At 39.8% G+C, this 23,458-nt stretch overlaps 1 protein-coding gene across 1 annotated transcript; it reads right to left on the minus strand.

The window, feature by feature from the left end:
• Window positions 1-374: 374 nt before the first annotated feature.
• On the minus strand, window positions 375-22,138 carry LOC146517335 (lysophosphatidic acid receptor 2-like). The gene is given in 6 exon segments (XM_085162577.1): window positions 375-1,114; window positions 1,117-1,146; window positions 6,504-6,763; window positions 13,607-14,101; window positions 14,515-14,988; window positions 21,734-22,138. Coding segments are annotated over 5 exon segments (1,107 nt in total). The 5' UTR covers window positions 14,762-14,988; window positions 21,734-22,138; the 3' UTR covers window positions 375-1,039.
• Window positions 22,139-23,458: the final 1,320 nt, after the last annotated feature.

Genomic DNA, 23,458 nt, shown 5'->3' on the forward strand with positions numbered 1-23,458 from the left:
AATGAAAATTGTGCGTCATAACAGGCAATAACAGGGATTTAAAAACAACAACAACAATCCATATAACATTTGTGACAGGAACACCATCTACAAATGTTGGCAAGAAAAAAAAAAAAGAAGGTGCTGCTGATTGGACAAAAAAGTGTAAGAAACCTCCTAAAATAGATTTAAATCTTTGAACTAGTTTAAAAATATCAAACCTGATTAATCTTAGAGTGGCCATTGGGCCCCTGTCTGAAACTATATCTGCATACACAACAGCTGACTGTTTACTCAAAATAACAGGCCAATAAAATCCATCCTTCAGGACTTTACTGTTTACTTTTTAAATCAATCCACATTATAAAAGTCGTGTTTCTAGTATTTTATTCACACACACACACACACACACCTAGGCTCTATATCACATAAACCTTTCTGGTCATGCAATTAAATAAACACCCCGAAATTTATTAAGGAGGACTTACTGCACTAGTGGTAACAACTTGGATCACATTAACTTAAGCTAAGAGTAGCCAACAAACTAAAGCACAGAGCGCATTCTTTATAATTGCACATTTTCACTCATTTATTCCACGGTCTGCTGTGTAGCTTTCCAGGTGTTGCTCTTCCATCACTGTTGTCCCTGAGGGAAAAAAAACAACAACAAAAAAACAAAACAAAAAACTGCCGAGTCACTCATGTCTCAACAGGAAACTCTCACGTGTGTCTCCCGTGTTGTCCAAGTGATCCCAACAATGTGTACGGGTCTGTGCAGGGGAGGTGTTGATGGCGGGCTTGTGTTTAAATGAGAAGATCAAGCTGCTGTTATGCAGCTTCCAGCCAAAGAGTGTATCTCTTCTACCAGTAGCTGCAGAAACAGTAAACCCACAGCAGAGGTAAAACCCTTTATATAAAAAAAAAAAAAAAAAAAAAGAAAGAAAGAAAAAAAATCTACATAATCCTTGAAGAACCAGCTCAAGGCTCATTTTTGTGTACATACACAGATAAGTTCACTTAGATATGTATGTGTGCATGCCTTGAAATTTCTCAGCTGGTCTCAGTTAACCGGACTTGCAGGGATGTCCTCTGAGCTGGCACGGATGAGAGGCGCCCCGTTGCTCCTCTCTTTCGCCTTTTCTTTTCGGGGATACGAGACTTACCATTCTAGAGACAAAGGTGGAGAAACAGACAAGAGTGTGAGACAAGAGCTGAAAATTAGGTCAAAGAACCAGGAGGGTGAAAGATTAAAAAATTAATAACAAAAAAATCATGACAATGATAAGAAATAGGGATTAGATGCAACAGGGAGAATGTGAAAAATAGAGAGGGGGGAGGTGGGTGGGTTAGTCATATGCAAACTAGCAAAAAATAAAAAATAAAACCCACAAGCAGTTGGGGTTAGAAACAAGCAGTTAGAAGAGATGAATTTCATGTTCATACCCAAAGGAGCATTTCCACGCGACCTGCCATGTTTCTAAATTGCACATTTCAGCAGTTACCGCAAAGCAACAGACACACACGACCAAACAAATTGCAGATGTACACAGATGGTGCATTTATTCTTATTAGTCGTAACAATGTACAAAATTTAAAACAAAACAAAAAAGCCCAAAAATCACGTAAATAAACTTCCTGAATCGCTGGAACAACACCAAGGGGGAAAAAAAAGAAAAGAAAAAAAGTACGCCTATAATATAACAATCGGTTAAAACTTTGATTTAATTGAAATCTAAATGACAAGAGGTATAATTAGGATATATATGTATAAACAGACACAATGCTATGCTCTTTGAGAGTTAACGCGCTCTATTAAAGATGCAACTTCCTTTCAGTGGCCCACATGCCTCTCTTTGATCTTTATGTCCCTCCCCAAAAAAACAAAGACAATGTTTCTGTGAATTATTTCTCACTCAAGTATGCATGTGCACACTAACAAGAAAACACACTCCTTGCAGCACTTCCTCTGTACCGAGAATGTATTCTTTGAACACACATGCCAGAGTAACGAGTCAGAGGAAATGTGGCAAGAAGCATGACCCGCTAACCACCAACACACATCTGGACTGGTTTAAACACTACCACAACATGAGCGTACACAAGCTACAAAACACATGGATTAATGAAGTGCACACAGGACACAAATGTTACGGTCAGCATAAACTAGAGTAATAGTTGCAACAGGATAATTCCAGGCATTTGGGTAATTCCCAAATCTGCTCATAGCACAGGGTGGAGAGGTGATTTAACCTCACTGATTAGGATTTTGAGGAGCTATGTGAAGGTCACTCCTTGACCTTCGGTTAAAAGGTTGGCCTGGAAAATTTGGTGGCTGGATAAAAGCGCGTATGCATGGAATAATATTTGTGGCCTTTATTCTGCATGAATGATGGGACACAGTGTGAACACAGATGTTTTGTGCATACACATTTTGTTGCTGCAACACCTCGTGCTACTAGCAACCAAATTTTGAACAGGTTAAGACAGAACTGAAGGTTCAAACCGTAATTCTAAGCTTTTAAGTTTGAGATATCGAGCTTAAATATTTACCATTTAAATATTAACGACGGCAAATCAGAAACCTAAATGAGAGGAGTTTCTTACTAAGCAACAAACTTTGCGACGCAAAAATAAAGTCAGTGCCAAAGTGCCAAAAACTGCAGTTCTTCAAATGGACACTTGACGCCAATTCCAAGACAGTAAGTCCGCAAAGACTCCAAATTTAAATTGAAAAAAAAAAAAAAAAAAAAAAGCTGTGTTGGTGGACTTTTGAATGGAATAATCTAACAACTAGCATGACTTGCTGTGCAGTTAATTGCACCCATAGCCTGAAAGTCTGTCTAAAATTATCGTGGCAACTTATAATCTATCAGAATACATGTTTGCCTGTTTTATTTTTCAATTTTGTTTTAGTGTCCATGTTTAACAGATGTTGAGACAGAATTTCAGCATGATCAACAATTATTAATATAATTTTAGGCGCTCCTATAAGACATCCAGTCAAAGACGCTTATTTCAGTACTGACACACAGGAAAGCATATACAGTAATGTCCCTACTGGTGGTAGTTAATTAGCATGCTAAGTGGCTAATAAAGTGGCTATTTACAAAATACTTTATTTTATTTTTTTTCACTGAATGATTGATTTATTTTGAACATGACTAATATAACAACAAAATACACTTTAAACAATAATGAGACATAGAAAGGGTTGGTACAGACTTAAAGGTAAACTCATTTGATCCTACCTCAATATACAATATACATGTATAATAAGTCTACAAACAGATATCACACATAAAAATCCTAATAATGATGAAGCTAAATGTTGGGTTTAATTGTGCCTGTCTGTAGAACAAATGAAATGTTTTGGATAAAAAAAGGGTCAACTCATATCTCAAATCAGGCAACAAAGTATGTATCTCATTTACAGTGACAGAGTTGTTTTTTCCTTTTTTCCCCTTCACAAAATACTTTAAGTGTCAATTTGCGAATTATGTTTGCGTCTTAATTTTTGAATTTTGTTTTTACACAGAAAAACTGCCTACAGCACTGTGTAGCTATTTAGGTAAATCTTTAGTTTTTCCAACATTTCGTGGAGTCAACTGAACAATGAACAAACTCAACATAACATTTTTGCAGCCCTGTTGTTTCTGTCTTTAGCTCGCATTCCAACACTTTCATTGCTCTTTGGCTGTGTGCCTCTTTCTTTTTACCCACTTGTCAACTCTTCAGCTCTTGACCTCCTCCATCCACAGCATCACACAGCAGTGTGTACTCTCTCAACACGTGCGGTACACGTTCGAGCATGGGTTTAGATGTCGCATGTTTTCAGATTTAATACCAAAGTTGGCTTACATTTGACACAGTGAAACTAAAGGTTAATGCAAAGCAGTCGCAAACAAGACCCCACATAAATCATAGTTTAGTCTGATTTGGCCAGGTGCAAAGCGCACACACAAAAGAAGTGGGAGATTTCTGAATGTTGGTGACGAGTCTGCAGCTGTGAGCTGAACAGAAACTAAATGTTAAACAGAAGACCATTTGCTTTACCAGTTTCCACATTACTGACTGACACTGTCTGCCACAAATCCACACAGAGAATTTAGTGGCATTAAAGTGTAAGAAACAAGAACTGAAAGAAGGAAGCACACAACCAACAGATCCTAGATTTAAAAAAAATAAAAAATAATAATAAAAAAAAAAACATTGTAGAATATCAAAGTTTAAGTTATGGAACATTTGACACAAAGTCACTGTGTTGAATGAGTTCTGTGTTTTGGACCTCTGTTGGAGGTTTTCTCTGCATGTGTTTTTTCACACATCCTTACTAAAAGAAATTCTACAAGTGCAGTGTTTGTTTACGCCTCAATAAATGCTGTGATGTGACCAATCGCCATGAACTAAACCATCTCTTGGACCAGTCAACACTCTCATACTGCAGCGCAACAAAAAAGCAAAAAGCACATTTGTTTACAATCGCTCAGACAGACAAGAAGAACACAATAACTCACAAGTATGCAAGGTGCACATTAACGCCGTGCTTGCGACTTCTGGTGCACATCTAAAGACTAATACAATTTTCACATAATACAACCATAGACAAGCTCGCAGCTGAATATATGAAGAGAAAAAAAACCCCAGCACAAAGGCTTTGACTGGGGAAGTGAGCACTACAGTGAAGATACGTGGTTTTTCCTAATAGAAACTTCCCCAAAATATGCACAAAAAAAAAAAAAAAAAAAAAAAAAAAAAAAAAAAAAAGGAAAAGTAAGCCACAACAACAATAATTCTAATAATAATTAAAAGGTTATCTTTCCGCAACCCAAGTTCTCAGTATTAACTGAGTGGAGACAGTAATGTGAAGCACTTTACAGACTGTCCCTGCACGCTGCATTTACAGTTTTACGCAGCTGGCTCTGATCAAACTGCTTCTAACCTGTTGTTCAATTTTAACTGGAGGGAGATGTTGAGAGGTTCTGCAACATTTTACTTATAAGTAATTAATTAACGAGTCTTTTCAGCTCTTTGCAGTAAGAAGCACTGAAGTGACAATAAGAATAAAAACAAACAAAAACATCGGACACCTAACTGATCAGCCTGCCTGTGCAAAGACTAGCCATGTCTGCTCTTCCCTGATTTGTGTCACATGTTGCAGATTTGCCAGGTCTCACTGACAGATGGATGAAACTACTGGATGCAGTGTGTAAACTGTGTGTATATAGACTGAATACCTGGCACAAACTGGACTTTTTGCAGGCATGACATTCAGGAAATTAAACAACAAATATCTATGTATATATATATGGATATTAGGGGTGCAACGATACTCATATCAATATTGAACCGTTCGATACAGTGCTTTCGGTTCGGTACGCATATGTATTGAACAATATAAAATTTTTAATTTATTTTATCAACTTTTCTTCTGACGATGCTGTCTGTGTTGAGAGCTCAGTGGATCAGCGTTCGACTACTCCGCCTAGGCTGCACTGTCGAGCGCAGATCCACTGAGCGCAGCGCAAGCTAGCAAGACAGAAGTTAAGCTCGTTGCAACATGGCAAACTGAACCTCCCCCACCCTCATTCAGATGTGGCCTTTGGAACTATATTGGTTTTCATGTGACGTATGACCCTGAAGGTAAGCGCGTCATGGACAAAAGTAAAACAGTATGTCGGATGTGCCACGCAATGCTCAATTACATGGGTGGGAACTAGTGCGTTAGCGCAGTTTGCTCGTTAACGTGTTGGCCGTCCAGCCCCACGCACGGGGCGATTTGCGGTAGCTCGTTAACGGAGATTTGCCGTGTTGTGGCGTTAACGTCATTTCAACGAGATTAACGCTGACAGCACTAGTGGGAACACAACGAATATGACTGCACATTTACGCCGACATCATCCTAGTGCAAAGACAAGTGGAAGCAGACAAAAACAACAAGCACGCATGCTACAAACTTTACCCAAATCATTTAGACAGCCGTTAGCACATGATTCTCCTTATGGGGACCTGATATGTTTAATATGCTGCTGAGAATATAGCCCAGAAGAAGCGTATAGTATAGCTTTTATTTTGGAAAGAGACATTTCTCTGTAATAAACTCTTTTTTCCAAAGATGAGTGATTCCTCAATCAGAGAGATTTTTTTATTACTTTGTTGTTTCAGCAACATTAAATTTAAAAATTGTATGTTTGATATTTATAATTTTAATAAATGACAAATTAAAAAGGCATGAACATTTTTTTGTATCGAAAAAATATCGAACCGTGACACCAAAGTATCGAAGCGAAAATTTTGTGTATCGTTGCACACCTAATGGATATATAGATAGATAAAACAAAAAAACAACAACGAGCCACATTCAGCTACGCTGCTGTCGCACATCTCTCTCAAAATATTTAGATGGACAGATCATCTGACTACAGTCAGCATGATACCAAGTGGTCTAAAATCATAGACAGTCCTTAGAGCATGTGCTTGTTTTGATTGTGATTGCTGTCATCGATTCCATTGCTCTCAGACAGTACCTCTTGCTCCACGGTGTGAAATTTAACTTCAGAGAAGCCTTTGTTCTTGTGCCTCTGAGACCAGTTGCAGCACAGGATCTCCTTGAAGGTCCTCCTCATGTCTTGGTCCCTGAAGCAGTAGATGATGGGGTTGACGAAGGAGTTGCACTCTGCCAGCACCAGGCAGTATTTCTCGGGGCCTAGCACCAAACTCCTGTCACAGTTCAGACCATCGAGCAGCAGCACAACCAGTGCGGGTGTCCAGCAGACCACAAAGCAGCCTACAGAGTCATGGGGGAGAAAGAAATTCTTTACAACTCTGTTAATTTCTAAGGGTAGGGGGAAGCATATGAGGGAACACACACACCATACACACACAGATTAGCCAGTTCAGTAGTCTGTTCTGTATAATATCTGCAGACTTTGGTAGCATGCTCAGCACTAATATATGCAAAACTACCAGCTGCAAAAACAGTTAAAGGATGTGAGACCACACACTCAGGTGCATAGTGGCTTTATGTGTCTCTCAGAATGATAAAATGAGGAAATGTCCTCACTGTCTTGATGATGTTGCTCGCAGGTACAAATTGTCAGCAGTGTCATGTAGGCAGAAACAAGCAGTTTTCTGCTAACAAAACTATGCAGCTCCCTGTCAGGACATGCTCTGGCTTTTCCTCAACTTCCTCACATGCCAGAGCAACTGAATCCTGGCTGCTGAGTGACGGGACAAACACTTGTGTTTTTTTTTTTCGTTTTGTTTTTTTGGGGGAGGGGGGGGGGGTAAATTTGGAGGAATTTAATTGAAATCAAAATAAATCAGAATGAGACAGTGAGAGTAGAGCAGCAAAGGAGAAAGACTAGATTAGAAAATAAGAAGAAATCAGTACCAGGAAGAGAGGAGGTAATGTGTGTGTAAAGCCCCTTTTTACAGGAACAGACAAGAAAAGAGACGAGCCTGCACGGGCCGAGAAGGCTGGCTGTGTTTGATCAAGATAAACGTTTCCCGGGAAACTTTATCCTCTGCAACTTTCTGCAACTAAACTTTCAGTAGAATTCAGTAGATGGCAATGGTTTGCACTGCGATCACTTAGTCACTTAAAATTATGTACACTTCATAATTTTTTATCATCAATAGAATTTCCAGGCACAGCCATGGTTAGAGGGTTGTCTCAGGATCTCATCTCTGTCTTTCACAGATGCTGTTCTGTTGGCCATCAGGTGGTGACCTTCAGCTTGCACTGTGATAGTTTGCAGTTGATTGCAAAGTGATCAGGATGAGAATCTACACCTCCAAATATGAAGCCGTGGTTCTCATCCGGAAATAGTTTGAATGCTCACTCCAAGTTGCTACTTCAAGTATGTCAGTGTGTTGAGTAAAGCAGAGGACAGACTGGTGTCTACACTGTGACAGAGTTAAGGTCAGTGATTTTCAGCCTCGTCCGTTGCACACAGAGATTTTTAATATCGGGAGTGAATTAGCATCACAACGTTTGGAATGTTTTGGTTGGTTGTGAGTCCTTCAATTCAATTCAATTCAATTTTATTTATATAGCGCCAAATCACAACAAATGTCGCCTCAAGGCGCTTCATAGATACAGAGAAAAGCCCAACAATCATATGACCCCCTATGAGCAAGCACTTTGGCGACAGTGGGAAGGAAAAACTCCCTTTTAACAGGAAGAAACCTCCGGCAGAACCAGGCTCAGGGAGGGGCGGCCATCTGCTGCGACCGGTTGGGGTGAGAGAAGGAAGACAGGATAAAAGACATGCTGTGGAAGAGAGACAGAGATTAATAACAGATACGATTCAATACAGAGAGGTCTGTTAACACATAGTGAGTGAGAAAGGTGACTGGAAAGGAAAAACTCAATGCATCATGGGAATCCCCCGGCAGCCTACGTCTATTGCAGCATAACTAAGGGAGGATTCAGGGTCACCTGGTCCAGCCCTAACTATATGCTTTAGCAAAAAGGAAAGTTTTAAGCCTAATCTTAAAAGTAGAGATAGTGTCTGTCTCCCGAATCCAAACTGGAAGCTGGTTCCACAGAAGAGGGGCCTGAAAACTGAAGGCTCTCCCTCCCATTCTACTTTTAAATACTCTAGGAACAACAAGTAGGCCTGCAGAGCGAGAGCGAAGTGCTCTAATAGGGTGATATGGTACTACAAGGTCATTAAGATAAGATGGGGCCTGATTATTTAAGACCTTGTATGTGAGGAGCAGGATTTTGAATTCAATTCTGGATTTAACAGGAAGCCAATGAAGGGAAGCCAAAACAGGAGAAATATGCTCTCTCTTTCTAGTCCCTGTCAGGACTCTTGCTGCAGCATTTTGGATTAACTGAAGGCTTTTCGGTGAGCTTTTTGGACATCCTGATAATAATGAATTGCAGTAGTCCAGCCTGGAAGTAATAAATGCATGAACTAGTTTTTCAGCGTCACTCTGAGACAGGATATTTCTAATTTTAGAGATGTTGCGCAAATGGAAGAACGCAGTCTTACATATTTGTTTAATATGTGCGTTGAAGGACATATCCTGGTCAAAAATGACTCCAAGGTTCCTCACAGTGTTACTGGAGGCCAAGGTAATGCCATCCAGAGTAAGAATCTGGTTAGATACCATATTTCTAAGCTTTTCAGCGCCGAGTACAATGACCTCAGTTTTATCTGAGTTAAGAAGCAGAAAGTTAGTGGCCATCCAAGTCTTTATGTCTTTAAGACATTCCTGCAGTTTAACTAATTGGTGTGTGTTATCTGGCTTCATGGACAGATAGAGCTGGGTGTCATCTGCATAGCAGTGAAAATGTATGCTATGTCTTCTAATGATGCTGCCTAGGAGAAGCATGTATAATGTAAACAGAATTGGTCCTAGCTCTGAACCCTGTGGAACTCCATAATTAACCTCAGTGTGTGAAGAGGACTCTCCATTTACATGCACAAATTGGAGTCTATTAGATAGATATGATACAAACCACTGCAGTGCAATACCTGTAATACCTACAGCAGTGGTTCCCAAACTTTTTTTGCTGGGCCCCCCTTGTTTTACAAGAAAAATGTTCGCGCCCCCCCTGGCGCGCGCGCGCACGCAAGAACACATCCTCCAACCACACACACCCATATTTTGCTCCATTGCGGTTTATTTCACACCTCAAACATTTAGTAAACAATTAAGCAAATACAAGTAATCTGCAATAAATTACAGGTAGTAAGAAAATAAACTAATAAAGTCTTTTACGCTATGTCCACACCTACACGGGTATTTTTGAAAACGCAGCTGTTTCGTCCACACATAAACGGCGTTTTGAATCACCGAGAATGGAGATTTTTTAAAACTCCTTTTTTGCGTTTACGTGTGGACGAGGAATACAGAGTTCGTCATGCAACGTCAAAGGTATGTGCCTTTTTTCACGTCACGCTGTGCGCCACGTTATTGTTTACATGAGATGAATTGCAGAATGGCAGATAGAGACGAAATACTGTTAATCTGACTATCTGCAGGTTTACATGCTTACATACACAAGCAGTTACTGTCCCTCCATTTAGAAAGGCAGAGGCGTCACGGTGTAATTATTTTACATGTAGTTGTTTTTTTTTTCCTGTGTAATAATATTCAACATTGCTATCAATACATTTTTCAAAAAATCCCTCTGCAAAATGGGTTCAAAAACATAAACAACTGTTGGATGCTGTTTGTCCGTGATTTGAACCGGGGGAACAAATTGTGGCAGGATCAGCCTGATATTATTTGTATCCCACTGTAACTTTAATGTATAAAGAGCTAACATCTCCAAAATGTCAGGAGTAGTCATTACAACAAGTGTTTGAACTACAAATCAAGAATGTGGGATACTGTTTGTCCGTGATTTAAACAGCCCAGCGCTGCTCCCGATGAAGGGAAAACCAATCCTGCAGGGAGACCTACCTCGGCACTTGTGCAGGTAAAACCAAAGGGAAGAAGTTCTTCACCATATTTTCTAGTCTTTGGCTTAGAATGAAGTTGGTTTGGAAACATATTCAGCGATGCTTCATCTCCTGCTTTGCGTTTGTGTGGGCGCCCCGTGCTAGCAGTGTCCAAGCGTTGTTTTCTTTTTTTTTTCCCCTTTTCATGCCGCGCCCCCCCTGCAATGGCTCTGCGCCCCCCCTAGGGGGCGGGCCCCACACTTTGGGAACGTCTGACCTACAGCATGTTCTAATCGCTCTAATAGGATATTATGGTCAACAGTATCGAATGCTGCACTAAGGTCAAGAAGGACAAGCACAGAGATGAGTCCACTGTCAGAGGCCATAAGAAGATCATTTGTAACCTTCACTAAAGCTGTTTCTGTGCTGTGATGAACTCTGAAACCTGACTGAAACTCTTCAAATAAACCATTCCTCTGCAGATGATCTGTTAGCTGTTTGACAACTACTCTTTCAAGGATTTTTGATATGAAAGGAAGGTTGGAGATTGGCCTATAATTAGCTAAGACTGCTGGGTCTAGAGATGGCTTTTTGAGTAAAGGTTTAACTGCAGCCACCTTGAAGGCCTGTGGTACATAGCCGATTATTAGAGACAGGTTGATCATATATAAGATCGAAGAATTAATCAATGGCAGGACTTCTTTGAGCAGTTTTGTAGGAATGGGGTCTAAAGACACGTTGATGGTTTGGAGGAAGTAATTATTGAAGTTAACTCAGAAAGATCGATTGGAAAAAAAGAGTCTAACTTAACATCAATGAAACTAAGAGTAGCTGTAGATAATATTACATCTGTGGGATGATTATTGGTAATTTTTTCTCTAATGATAAAAATTTTATTTGTGAAGAAGTTCATGAAGTCATCACTAGTTAACGTTAAAGGGATGGTTGGCTCAAAAGAGCTCTGACTTTTTGTCAGCCTGGCTACAGTGCTGAAGAGAAACCTGGGGTTGTTCTTATTTTCTTCAATCAGTGATGAGTAGTAAGCTGTTCTGGCTTTGCGGAGGGCTTTCTTATAAAGCAACAAACTATTTCTCCAGGCTAAATGATGATCCTCTAAATTTGTGACACGCCATTTCCTCTCCAGATTACGAGTCATCTGCTTTAGGGTACGTGTTTGAGAATTATACCACGGGGTCAGGTACTTCTGATTAGAGACCTTAGTTTTCACTGGAGCTACAGTATCCAGAGTCGTACGTAGTGAGGAGGTGAAATTATTAACAAGATAATCGACCTCTGTTGGGGTAGCGTTCAGATAGCTGCTCTGCTCTGTGTTGGTACAGGGCATTGACGATGATAACAGTGGCTGGATTATATTCTTAAACTTAGTTACAGCGCTTTCAGAAAGACATCTACTTTGATAAAGTCCACTCTCCACTGCTGCGTAATCAATTATTGTAAATGTAAATGTTATCAAGAAATGATCAGACAGGAGAGGGTTTTCAGGAAACACTGTTAAATGTTCAGTTTCTATGCCATATGTTAAAACAAGATCTAGAGTGTGATTAAAGTGGTGGGTGGGTTCTGTTACATTTTGAGAGAAACCAATTGAGTCTAACAACAGATTAAATGCCATGTTGAGGCTGTCATTTTTAGCATCTACATGGATGTTAAAATCACCCACAATAATTATTTTATCTGAGCTCAGAACTAAATTAGATATAAAGTCTGAGAAATCAGACAGAAACTCTGTGTAAGGCCCAGGTGGACGATAGATGATAACAAGTAAGACTGGTTTCTGAGTTTCACAGCTGGGGTGGACAATGTTAAGCATCAGGCTTTCAAATGAATTAAAAGTCTGTCTTGGTCTTTCATTAATTAATAGACTGGTGTGAAAAATTGCTGCCACACCACCCCCTCGACCTGTGCTTCGAGATTTCTGGTAGTTAGAATGACTCGGGGGTGTTGATTCATTTAAACTAACATAATCATCCTGCTGCAACCAGGTTTCTGTAAGGCAGAGTAAATCAATTTGTTGATCAATTATTAAGTCATGTTCTAACAGAGACTTGGAGGAGAGAGACCTAATATTTAATAATCCACATTTCACTGTTTTACTCTTTGGTTCAGATGTGGATACTGTATTGTTCTTTCTTTGTAAATGTTTAAGTTGTTTGTTGCTGGTTTTTAGTTTGTTTTTTGTCTTTTTGGAAGCAGACACAGTCTCTATGGAGATGGGTTTTTGGGGGGGTAGCAGGAGGAGAGAAGCTGCAGAGAGGCGTGTAAGACTGCAACTCTGCTTCCTGGTCCCAACTCTGGATAGTCATGTTTTGAGGGGTTTAATAAATTTGTCGATATTTCTAGAAATGAGAGCTGCTCCATCCAAAGTGGGATGGATGCCATCTCTCCTAACAAGAGCAGGTTTCCTCCAGAAGGTTTGCCAATTATCTATGAAGCCCACATAGTTTCTGGGACACCACTCAGACAGCCAGCAATTTAAGGAGAACATGCGGCTAAACATGTCACTCCTGGTCTGATTGTCACTCCTGGTGTGTGCTGAACACAACAAATGTTCAGCACACACACACACACACACACACACACTATTTTCTCAAAAGTAATTCAATGTATTTATATAGCGCCAAATCTCAACAACAGTCACCTTCAAGGCGTTTCATTTCATATTGTAAGGTAGACACTCTACAATATATATTACGGTAATTACTTGCCAGAGAGCAGTCTAATACTTGTTATTATTATTTTCATGTTAGTCCATAATGCATTATCTCATAATTACCAGTTAACAATACAAACCTTAGGCTACAGTGCATTGCACTGACACAAATCCCTGTCCTAATGAGCACACATGTAAGAGCTTTCTTTTAGTGTTTTCACAAAATAAGCAACACAAAGAAAATCTGAAAACCAGTTCAAAGATATTTTAAAGTGATCTCCATGGTGATTCTACTGTAGAAACATGAACAGGTAGAAATGGAGGATGCAGCCCGACTGCTCATCGCTGCTTTTTTTACCTGTTCAAAAGCAGTGAACAGGTAACAGGAACCGGCCTGGCTGCCGTGCTGAAGTCGGCACACACTTTATCATCACTTGGGGTTCTTCAAAAGCTTTTCTGTTAGCGTGATGTTTTTAAATGAAGCTAAAAATGCAAAGTTATCTGCCAAAGATAACTATGTATTGTATAACTATATGTATTGTGTGCACTCCCTTACCCAGGATCAAGGAGACTGTCTTCATCAGGTTCATCATGGTTTCTCTCTGTCTTGTCGTCGAAGTGTGCTGTGACATCTGCCTGCCCTTGTGCCTCACATAGAGAAAGATCCGGGTATATACGGCCACCATGATGGAGAAGGTCATCAAGTTAAGAACGGCCCAGAATATCAGGAAGCTGCGGTGGTACAGCGGTGCCATGGTGGAGCATTCACTTAGATGGCACGTGCAGTTCCAACCCATTTGGGGAACGAGGCCCATGATTATTGCCACCAGCCAAATTAACAGCATGATTATGAAAACACGCCGAGTGCTCATGCTGCTGTGTAGCTGGACATTGAAGATAGTCTGGTGGCGCTCCACAGCCACGAATAGGAGGTTGAGGACCGAGGCTGTCAGGCTGGTATTTATCAACCCCTGACGAGTAAACCACTGGTTCGGTGATAGCTTTATAGTCCAGGGACCAGTATGAAACATCATGTGGAGATACGCAAAACCTAGGAGGAGGAAAGTGAGGAGATCTTTTAAACAGAGGTAAACTATTTACACTGTTACATTCTGAGTCGAGTCTATTGTTGTTACCAGAGCAGGACAACCTTTGGAATGTCTTTACATGAAATATGAGGATGTCAGAGACTCATCGCAGTAACATGCTATTGCTGTGATCAGTACAAACTTAGTTGAAATAGTCAGGAGTACTATTAAATCAAACTCAAAAGGTTGCCTGACTGTCCAAGAATCCCCAACTTGGCATTCATGGTTTGCGTTTAAGAGATCACTGTTGCTTTTCAATGGAAACAACTGTGAGAATGTGTTTCTATTTTGCTCTACTTTCTATTTGTGAAGGGTTTTCTGTGAACTTAAGTTATTTCACAAATGGTTTTACAAAAATAAATGGAAAAACATTTACCTGCAAAAAGGTCTGCCAAAGCCATATTACCCAACAAGTAGTAGATGGGAAAGTGAAACCGTCTGTTTTTGAAAATGGCCGCTACTACCAAAAAGTTGGAAAAAATAACAATGAAGCAAACAATCAAGCCCAGCGTGACAATAAGAACGTCACGCTTTTTCCATTTAGTATTAATGGCTTTTCCACTGTTGTTGTAGAAAAAGTCGATGGTCTCATTGTCATGGCAGGTACCGGTTATGTTACCCATCCTGAGGCGTGAGCGGGGTGTGGGATGAGAAAAACGTTGATGAGTAGAAAGAGTAGGGTGGTGTTGCAGACGCAGAGTAGAAGGAGGAGGATTAGGGCACCACTGACACTCGCCACATTTGGAGGTTTGGAGATCGGCATGCCATTAGCTGTGCAGGTGAGGACGTGAGTTATCCAGACGTCTGAGAGCCTGGGGACTTCTCTGGATGCTGGATGCACATCTACATTCTGGAGAAAAAGTAGTAAGTTTGAGCAAACATTAAATTATGCATAACACTTCAAAATCAGTGATAAGCATTTATTAACAAACTACAGAAACTGGTGATAGTGAAAGCCACTAATGATATCCAACAAAGACATAGCAAATATTTAACTTACAATTTTTAGCATTTAGAGAATAAACATTTAAAATAATATAGTTTGACAAGATTAAGGTAAAAAGGAAGTAAAGCAATATTCGGATGACAAAATAACCAAGTCTTTACCAGGTCTAAAGATGAGGTAAATACTAAGTAGACCTTATAACTTAAAGTCATGATTTACCATTTTACTTTATTAGTTTCTCACATCACAGTGTAGGAATTTCTTTACATGGTTGTTTCAGTTCATTGCAGCTTGCAGGCAGTCATTTCCGATCTCTCCCGGTCAGGTTGAGTTCTGGACTTTGACTGAACCATTGCGACACCTCGATTCTTTTTTCCTTTTCCAACAAAAGTAACCGGCTGTGCTTGGGATCATTGTGCTATTGCATCACTCAGTGTTGGCTGTCATATGACCTCACATTTGGCTCTAGAATACTTTGGTATACTGATGAGTACGTGGTCAACTCAGGAACTGCAAGGTGCCGAAAAAAAAAAAAAAATCAACACAACTCCACCACCACCACTGTGGCTTTTGTCTCTTGTAGCTTATCCCGGTGCTGCTGTCCATCACAGGTCAAGCTCAAATTACAGTCAGAACATCTATGCATGTGCACTGTCTTAAGAGAGTCAAACAGCAGTGCGAACAAACCATTTCTAGACACCCTTGTACATAGATATACAGCACTATAGCGGTAAAAGCACTGGATTCCCCCCCCCCACCCCCCCCACCCCAGGTTGGGGTTAAATCACCAGAAAAGCTTTTTGTATCTAGTGGCCAAACAAAATGTGATACCTAATATGGAATGGAAATTGTAAGGTATCAATAAATAATTCATTAAAATCACCTAAATAAACTAAACAGCCCTACTGAGCGTTTAAAGAAACGAAAACATCCTGCTTTTTACCGTTATATTCTTTCACAGTGAAAAGGTAGGGCAGCAAGTTCAAACTGACTTTGCACCAATACAAATGAGCCCTTTATTAACGCCACTAACCTTCATCAAATCTATGTACTGAAGGCAGCATCTAAATAGATTGTCCTGACATGTGACTTTCCAATATTATCAAAAATACAGAGGCTCTTCTTCCTGTTAAACTAATGCAGACATGCTGACATGACTTATTACAATGCACTACAAAGCATGCACTCAGAGGGCAGTTTCCGAACACACACTTATTTTATAATCCTAGAAAGATAACGCCGTTCCCAAACAGGGCTAAGCTGCGATAATAAAGTTGACCCAGCCAACAAAGATAAAGCAGTATGCAAGATTTGCCCCCACGCAAGCTGTGGATCAACAGGTCACCTCCCCCTTTCAGTCCTCTGATGCTTCAGTGTCGTGCTGCAGAAAATAAGTTTGAGTGCACAGCAACTATTTTCCTGTTCAATTAAACTGAAATCAATTTACATTATCAGAGAAGTAATTGCTGGAAGCGAGTCGCGTCATTTTTTTGTTGTTGTTGTTCATAACATCTCAGACTACGTGCACATTTAATCAGCATTGTTGAAATACGTGAGTGGCATTTCTTGCATTAACTATCTGATTAATCAACTCATCTAACGCATCCTTAACTACTGAGCTGTCTCCAGCAGTTAAGCTTTAAGGTTAAGGTTTGAAGCCCCAACGAAAGGTTATTAGCTTTTTTTGGCAAAAAATAGAAATAAGGATCTATACATTTACCACAGAATCACATCGTAAGTAACTTTGCCCTGTACAAGCCAGAAAACCTTGATTTGTAAGAAAAGCAACGTTATACACTACATTCATATACTACAACTGAGTAACTCCTATCTGACATGTCACAACAAGAACAGGCAAGGCATTAAATGATTGTAACTGAAACCAAACACAGCCCAGATCAAAACGCAGCCAACAACTGACTTTAATCCCCTATTTATGGTAAACCTGCACATGCTGCACAGTGTGCTCTTATTGTTGAGTCAGCAGCACAACCTCGCACAGTCTCCACTCTCCTGTGAAACGCAGCACTGCACGACAACACTGCAGTACCGTCAGTTCCAAGTTCAACTCTCCCAACAATGGAAACAGCAGAGCTGCTCCCTGCAGAAGAGACACACCTCACAATTACACAATCCAGCTATGTAACTCAATCTTAATCCAAACACGCAACACACACACACACACACACACACACTTAGTGACCCGCTCTCCTACCAAGGATGTGTGGAAAGAAATGCCAAATTAAAAATGTGAGAAATGCAGCGGGAGTGCAAACTTCCACAGGTTGGAAATGAAGTGATGGATGAGACCACTGCAGGAAAGAGGGTTTGATTTTTGATCGAGGCAACAAATTAAAACAGGTGAGGAAATTTAAAAGAAAAAAAAAAAAAGCCTTTCCACATTCTATCCCCGTGGTGACAATGTGGAAGGATTCAAATGGTTAAAAGTAGTGATGTGCATGGGAATGTGTCTGAATGTGTCTGTCTACATAAGGCCAGCAGCTGCAGCTTTAAAAAAAAGTTCTCGTTGTTGGATTTGTGTTTTAAAGTCATACTTTAATTTTACCCATTGTACTAAGTGGACAAGTCCACTCCTTATTTTAAATGCATAATCACATTGGCCAACTCTGTTTGTAAAAGCCCAACATCAGTCTGCAATTCACATCTAAATGTTTACATGTGCATTGAGCCAAAGATATGAATAAAAAGATGAGCTCTTAAGTCATAATTAGATGTCCAACTGCCATTTAAGTTTCACCTGCAAACATACCTTGATTTCAGAAGGCACCTTCAGCACTACGGCTGACAGTTCTGCGAATTTGTATTTTCCTATTTCAAAAAGGCACAAAACCACAACGCTTCAGTGCAAAGTGCATCTTGAGCTGCACTAAGCAGCTGCTGTCACAGGATGTGCCACAACTGAAGTGCTCATCGCATTTTCTGCACCGTTTTAGGCACAACAGACATGCTGCTATGTGACCAAGGTTATACAGAGACCACACAAAGTAAGTGACTAGTCAGTGAGAAGTTACTGAATAGTCTGCCTCAAGTTGGCGAGAGTGAATATCTGGTAGACAAATAATAAAAATAAAGACTAGCTGCCTAAAAGGAAACTGTCAGCATTTTCAGAATTAGGTAACTGTTAAAAAAAAAAAATACCACTAAGTTGATATAACTTCTGTACTGTAAAAGTGAAGCTAAAGGCACACTGCTCATGCTCACCAACAAATCTTGTCTCATCTGATGTAAAGTGTAAAAATAAGATTTAACACTTTTTTTGTATGTAGGACAATTTAAATGGCCAGATTTTTTGTGTCATTTCCCAAAATATCAAACTGATGCACTAATAAGAGTTTGCTACTCACACAAATTGAGAAATAATAGTAAATCTGTTGCAGCAACTCTGGTCTAGGTTGTAGACGGGTACATAAAGGTTAGCTCAACACAACGTTAGCTGGCTCAGCAAAGTCTAAAACCCTGGTTGGAGATAACATGCAACGGCGGATATCAACTTCATCTTATAAGCTGGGATTTCCTCTTCAGACTGTCTGCGTGTTCAAATTTTAAAAAAAAAAAGTTATCAGATGATGATGGGAAAATGGTGATAATAGAAATGGTGAAATTTACTGGAAACTGCAACACTGTCATATCTTGTAAGACAGGAAGTTAATGCTGCAAAATATTACTTAGATTTGTTAAAAATATAAACTTTTTAAAACTGGTACTTTTACTGTAGCATGCATGCTCAGTGCTGGTTATTGTTTCAAAAGCTGCTGACTGCATATTAGAGCGCTGAAACATCAAACAGAATACATTTAAACAGTAAGTGTTACTATCCCGCAGTCTAATAACATGTGACAATGGCTTTAGCGTGGTTGGCCGATCAAAGTGAAATGTATTTATTAATTCAACAGATATTCTTGCCCTTTTCTTTGGTTTAATAGCTCCAATTCCAGCAGCACTTAACAGACTTGGCAGTAGAGTCAAGAACAAAAACTTTTACACTTTTTGCATCACCAGCTGAATACATGCAAATCCCATTGACAACAGGATCCACAGTTTCCGCTTTTGTAACTGTACAGCTGGGCTTTATTTGTGACGGTAACAGCTTAACACCATACAGATATAAAATGTATTCTCCAAGCAAAGGATCTATATTCAACTATAAAATAAGGAGTGAAAGCGTGGCGCTTCCAGACAATTTCAACTGAAACTCTTATTATTACATAAAGATAATACCATTATAAAAATGATAAACACTACAAAAATAAAGTATTATTACAGGCTCAATCTAAAGACCAAAAGTAAAACTTGGTCAGCTTAACTCGAGCTTAAGCTGTAACAGCTGCTACAGTTCTGAACACAAAAATCGTTAGGCATACGAGTACGTATGCTAAACAAATACTTGACATGTGAAAAGAAGAAAGAAGCTGATGTAAGGAAGTTGTGGGTTACAGTCTCATACCCTCCCCCTCCATTCACACATACATTTAGCAGTTTCCCCTTCCCACACTTTCTGTTGTCTTAGTGGGTTTACAACTGATACTTGTGACCTGAACACACAAGTTCACGACAACAAACCAGCTTGCATCAGAACAAAGACCAACCGTTTGTCACCACCAGCTAACATTCAATTATAGCATTTCCTGCACGCCTAATTAAGACTTTTGCGCATTCCTCTAAACTTGACCACTGTGTGTGTGTGTGTGTGTGTGTGTGCGCGCTCTACCAGACTGCATGCATGTATGCAGCCTGTGAGTTTTCATGCATCGTGTGTCTGTGTTTGTGCGTGAAAGGACTCGACGGGATCAGTAAACACCGGTTTGAATGGAAACTGGTCATTACCAGGGGAGCCACACCCAAGGCCTTTTCTCCCTCCTCCCTTCAGTGTTGCTCTCTTTCTCCCTAAAGAAAGAGTCTTAGCTTATTGACTTCAGCCAGCCTTTCTTTAGAATAGGAAACAGTACTAGGAAATGCATGCACCCCCACAGTAGCTGAAACCAATACGACGGTGTAGGCAGACACAATTGATTGTGTTTGTGACCTCTGATTCCAGGTAAAACTGAGATTGTACTTCTCTCCACAGGACCCCCTCTCTTCTACTGTGAAGTATTGACACCACTCACCATGTGTCACCTGTATGGAGATTACCTTTAGCCCTTTAATCACCCAGACACACGCACACAACTGCTTGTTTCTCCTGATATGACTGATCCGGTCTTTGTTTCACTTTTAAAACTTAAGTTGTTTTTTTTTTTAGCCTCCCCCCCTCCCCTTTAACCCTTGTTTTTCTTTAAATCTTCATTCCCATAATTAGCATTTTCCTGTAATCTTATTTTTATCTTATCTTGTAATAAAGACGGAGGACATGCACTGCTGATATGCATAAATAGTGAAATGAGTAACCCTGGAGACTGGGTCAGGAATGTCATTTAAAATGTATATATAAGTTTGAGGTGGTGTGTGTTTACTGCATGTTTAAGACTGGGCTTCAATAGGTTTGTTTCTTTTGGTGTTTTTTTTTTTTTTTTTTTTTTTACTTGTGAAAAACATGCTTTCGATGCAGTGATCATTAGCATTTCACCTCAGCTGACACGCCAGGTGTAAAAAAACGCTTAGAGTGCTTGAGTAGAGTAGAAAAGCACTACACAAGAACCAGTCCATTTAACATTCACAAATTAAGGTTTGTCCTGTCACGTCTTTCATATGAACACTGACACAGCCGTTCAAACTCAGTACAAAAGCAAATCAGTGCTTTTTCTATACCTCTGAATTGAATAATTTGAACAGCCCTCCAAAATAACTTAATCAAACTAAATACGAAAAAAAAAACAAAGGTTTAATACTTTCTGACATCTTGTTAGAGTGTACAAATGAGCAATGGATCAGAAAATAAGCAGACCAGAGATGTTAACTTTATGGTGGTTTATGAAGAAGAGGCACAGACACAGTTTTACTTTGTCTCAATACTCTGGTCCTAAAGTGAACTACACTGAGCTAAAGAAAATGCGTGGAAGCAACAATAAGATTTGTCACAAGTGGCATTAGTCTTATTATTTTTTCCCCCGTATAAAAATCTGCATGTTCAAGCTTTTCATATGCAGATTTGCTGCTTTCCCTTTTTGGGACTTACTGTAAACGCAACACTAACTCTGTGAAGTGAACACGCTGTAACACTGTGTCCACAGACGGAACAGTTTAACTTTATTGCAGGGCTGTTTTTCTGTAGGCGACACCTGTGCTGTAAATGTGCGTTTGGCGTTTTTTTTTTCCCTTTTCTATTTGCATATACAGTGTGCTGTGTAGACATCCGGGAAAATAAAGGCAGAGGGAAGAAAATGGTTGTTTTACTTTGGAAGATAGTTAACACTGCCCTCGTAGTAAGCGTGGCAAAACTGCTTAGCTGCATTAAAAAGAAAAAAGGGAACGGCTGCTTCTCCGTAAGGTAATGAGCTCCAGACTTCCGCGCAGATACCTCCGCACGCTCACGGGAGTCGCGACCTCCGCAGGGAGGAAACAATGAAGCACCGTACAAACATTTCTCTTCTCCCCGGGCGCGCATTTCAAACTCGTCGCCCTCCGCTGATTTTTTTTTTTTTTTAATACAGAAGAAATGTGAATGTGGAGCGGGAGACGAGTTTGAACTCACCTTTAGTCGTCTGTGAACGCCTCCAGCAGGTATAGTTATCCAGGTTAGATCTTAGCTTGTTTTCGCACCTGAGAACTCCTCCCCAGCTCACAAAGCAAAAGTGAAAAAAAAGGAAAAACCCCACAAAAACAGACGGCCGAAAAAACTACTATGATATGTTTTTTTTTTTCTGTTTCTATCGAGGCTCAAGTCCACCTTTTACTTTTGAGTCCCACAAAGTTAAATACGCTCGGTCTTCTGCGTCACCTTTACTCGAACTTTTGTTTCGCTTCCGGTGGGCTTAGCACTTGTTACCTGTGCGCAGTAACTCTCAGTCGCAGGAGGCGTACACAGGGCGCGGCAGCCGCTCCCTCGTTTGTTCCAACTCGTTCTACTAAACGAGCAGCTTGGAGCTTTTTGGTCGTTCCTTCTGCCAACCTGCGCGTTTTTGGTTTCCACCCTGTTTGGCTGGCGGTGGGGCATGTCAGCCAATGAGAGCGGAGCGTCAGAGTGATTGACAGAGTGGGCAAGGACACTACTCAGGCGGCAGATAAAAACCAGGGATGTGGAGCTAATTTTACATCATAATACCCGAGATATCTTCATATAAGAAAAAACAACTGCAATGTGTAAAATTACACAAGTTCAGGTAGCTTGTTCATAATGTTTTTTCTATAGTAGAACATTTGCAGAAACGTTTCTGGCATAATTTATCAATAGAAAAACCTATGAAACGTACAACAGAAACAGTTAAAAGTTTAAATGCTATGCCCTCTTTCACATAATAATAATAATAATAGTAATAATAGTAATAAAAGCAAAGCTTTTCAGTGGGCCACATTGTAGTCTCTGCTGAGCTGATTTTGGCACCTGGGCCTTATGTCTGACACCCCTGATATAAACTAAAGTAGCAGGTGAACTGTAAATGATCACGTGGAGTGTAGTGAGCTTTAAGGGTGGATGTGTCTGTCACATCTGATGTATTGTAGTAGTAAAGGCTCCAAGTAATTAAAGCTGTGTAAACCTCAGTCAATCTTTGCAACCAAGACAGCTGAGTTCCTCTGATTTTTTTCTTCCTTTGTGAATTAGTTTATTATTTTTTATCTTTCTCAATTACTTTGTTGATAAACACATAGAGAGTGAATAGAGGTGAGTGAAGAAGAAGAAATGGGATCATGGGGAGCCTCTAGCAGCCTGGGCCTGCGAGTGTATATATAAATATATATATATATATATATATATATATATATATATATATATATATATATATATATATATATATGAAGGGTAAAATATATTTTTGAAAGATTTTTAATTAATGTTCAATTGTATTTTGAAATATATTTTGAAATGTATTTCAAAATATATTTCAAAATATTTTTTTTTACCGTATGGGAAGTCATATGCATGTTGTTGTATATTTACTCAGTCTCAAATCTATAACTGCAAATTAGGCCAAAGTGGAAGTGGCAACAAAAAAAAACTGCAGTTCCTCTGATGACCACTTGAGGCTGGCTCCAAAAGAACACCCTAAAAAGGCCCCCAAAGTATTTGGTGCTAATTTTTACTTCTTAAAAACCATACAGGATGGGATTTTTTTAAGAGCTCACCTTTTTAATGCTTACCAAGGCTTAACATTTGTGTGCTGGCCACTTTGATTGACTACTTTGACTTGCAGTGTCTGCTAGGCCTCACCTTTATAATTGAGCTGGAACTCTCGCTTGTGTTTGTGATATTGGTCCAGGA

Source organism: Neolamprologus multifasciatus, chromosome 6, assembly GCF_963576455.1.
Source record: "Neolamprologus multifasciatus chromosome 6, fNeoMul1.2, whole genome shotgun sequence".
Taxonomy (NCBI): domain Eukaryota; kingdom Metazoa; phylum Chordata; class Actinopteri; order Cichliformes; family Cichlidae; genus Neolamprologus; species Neolamprologus multifasciatus.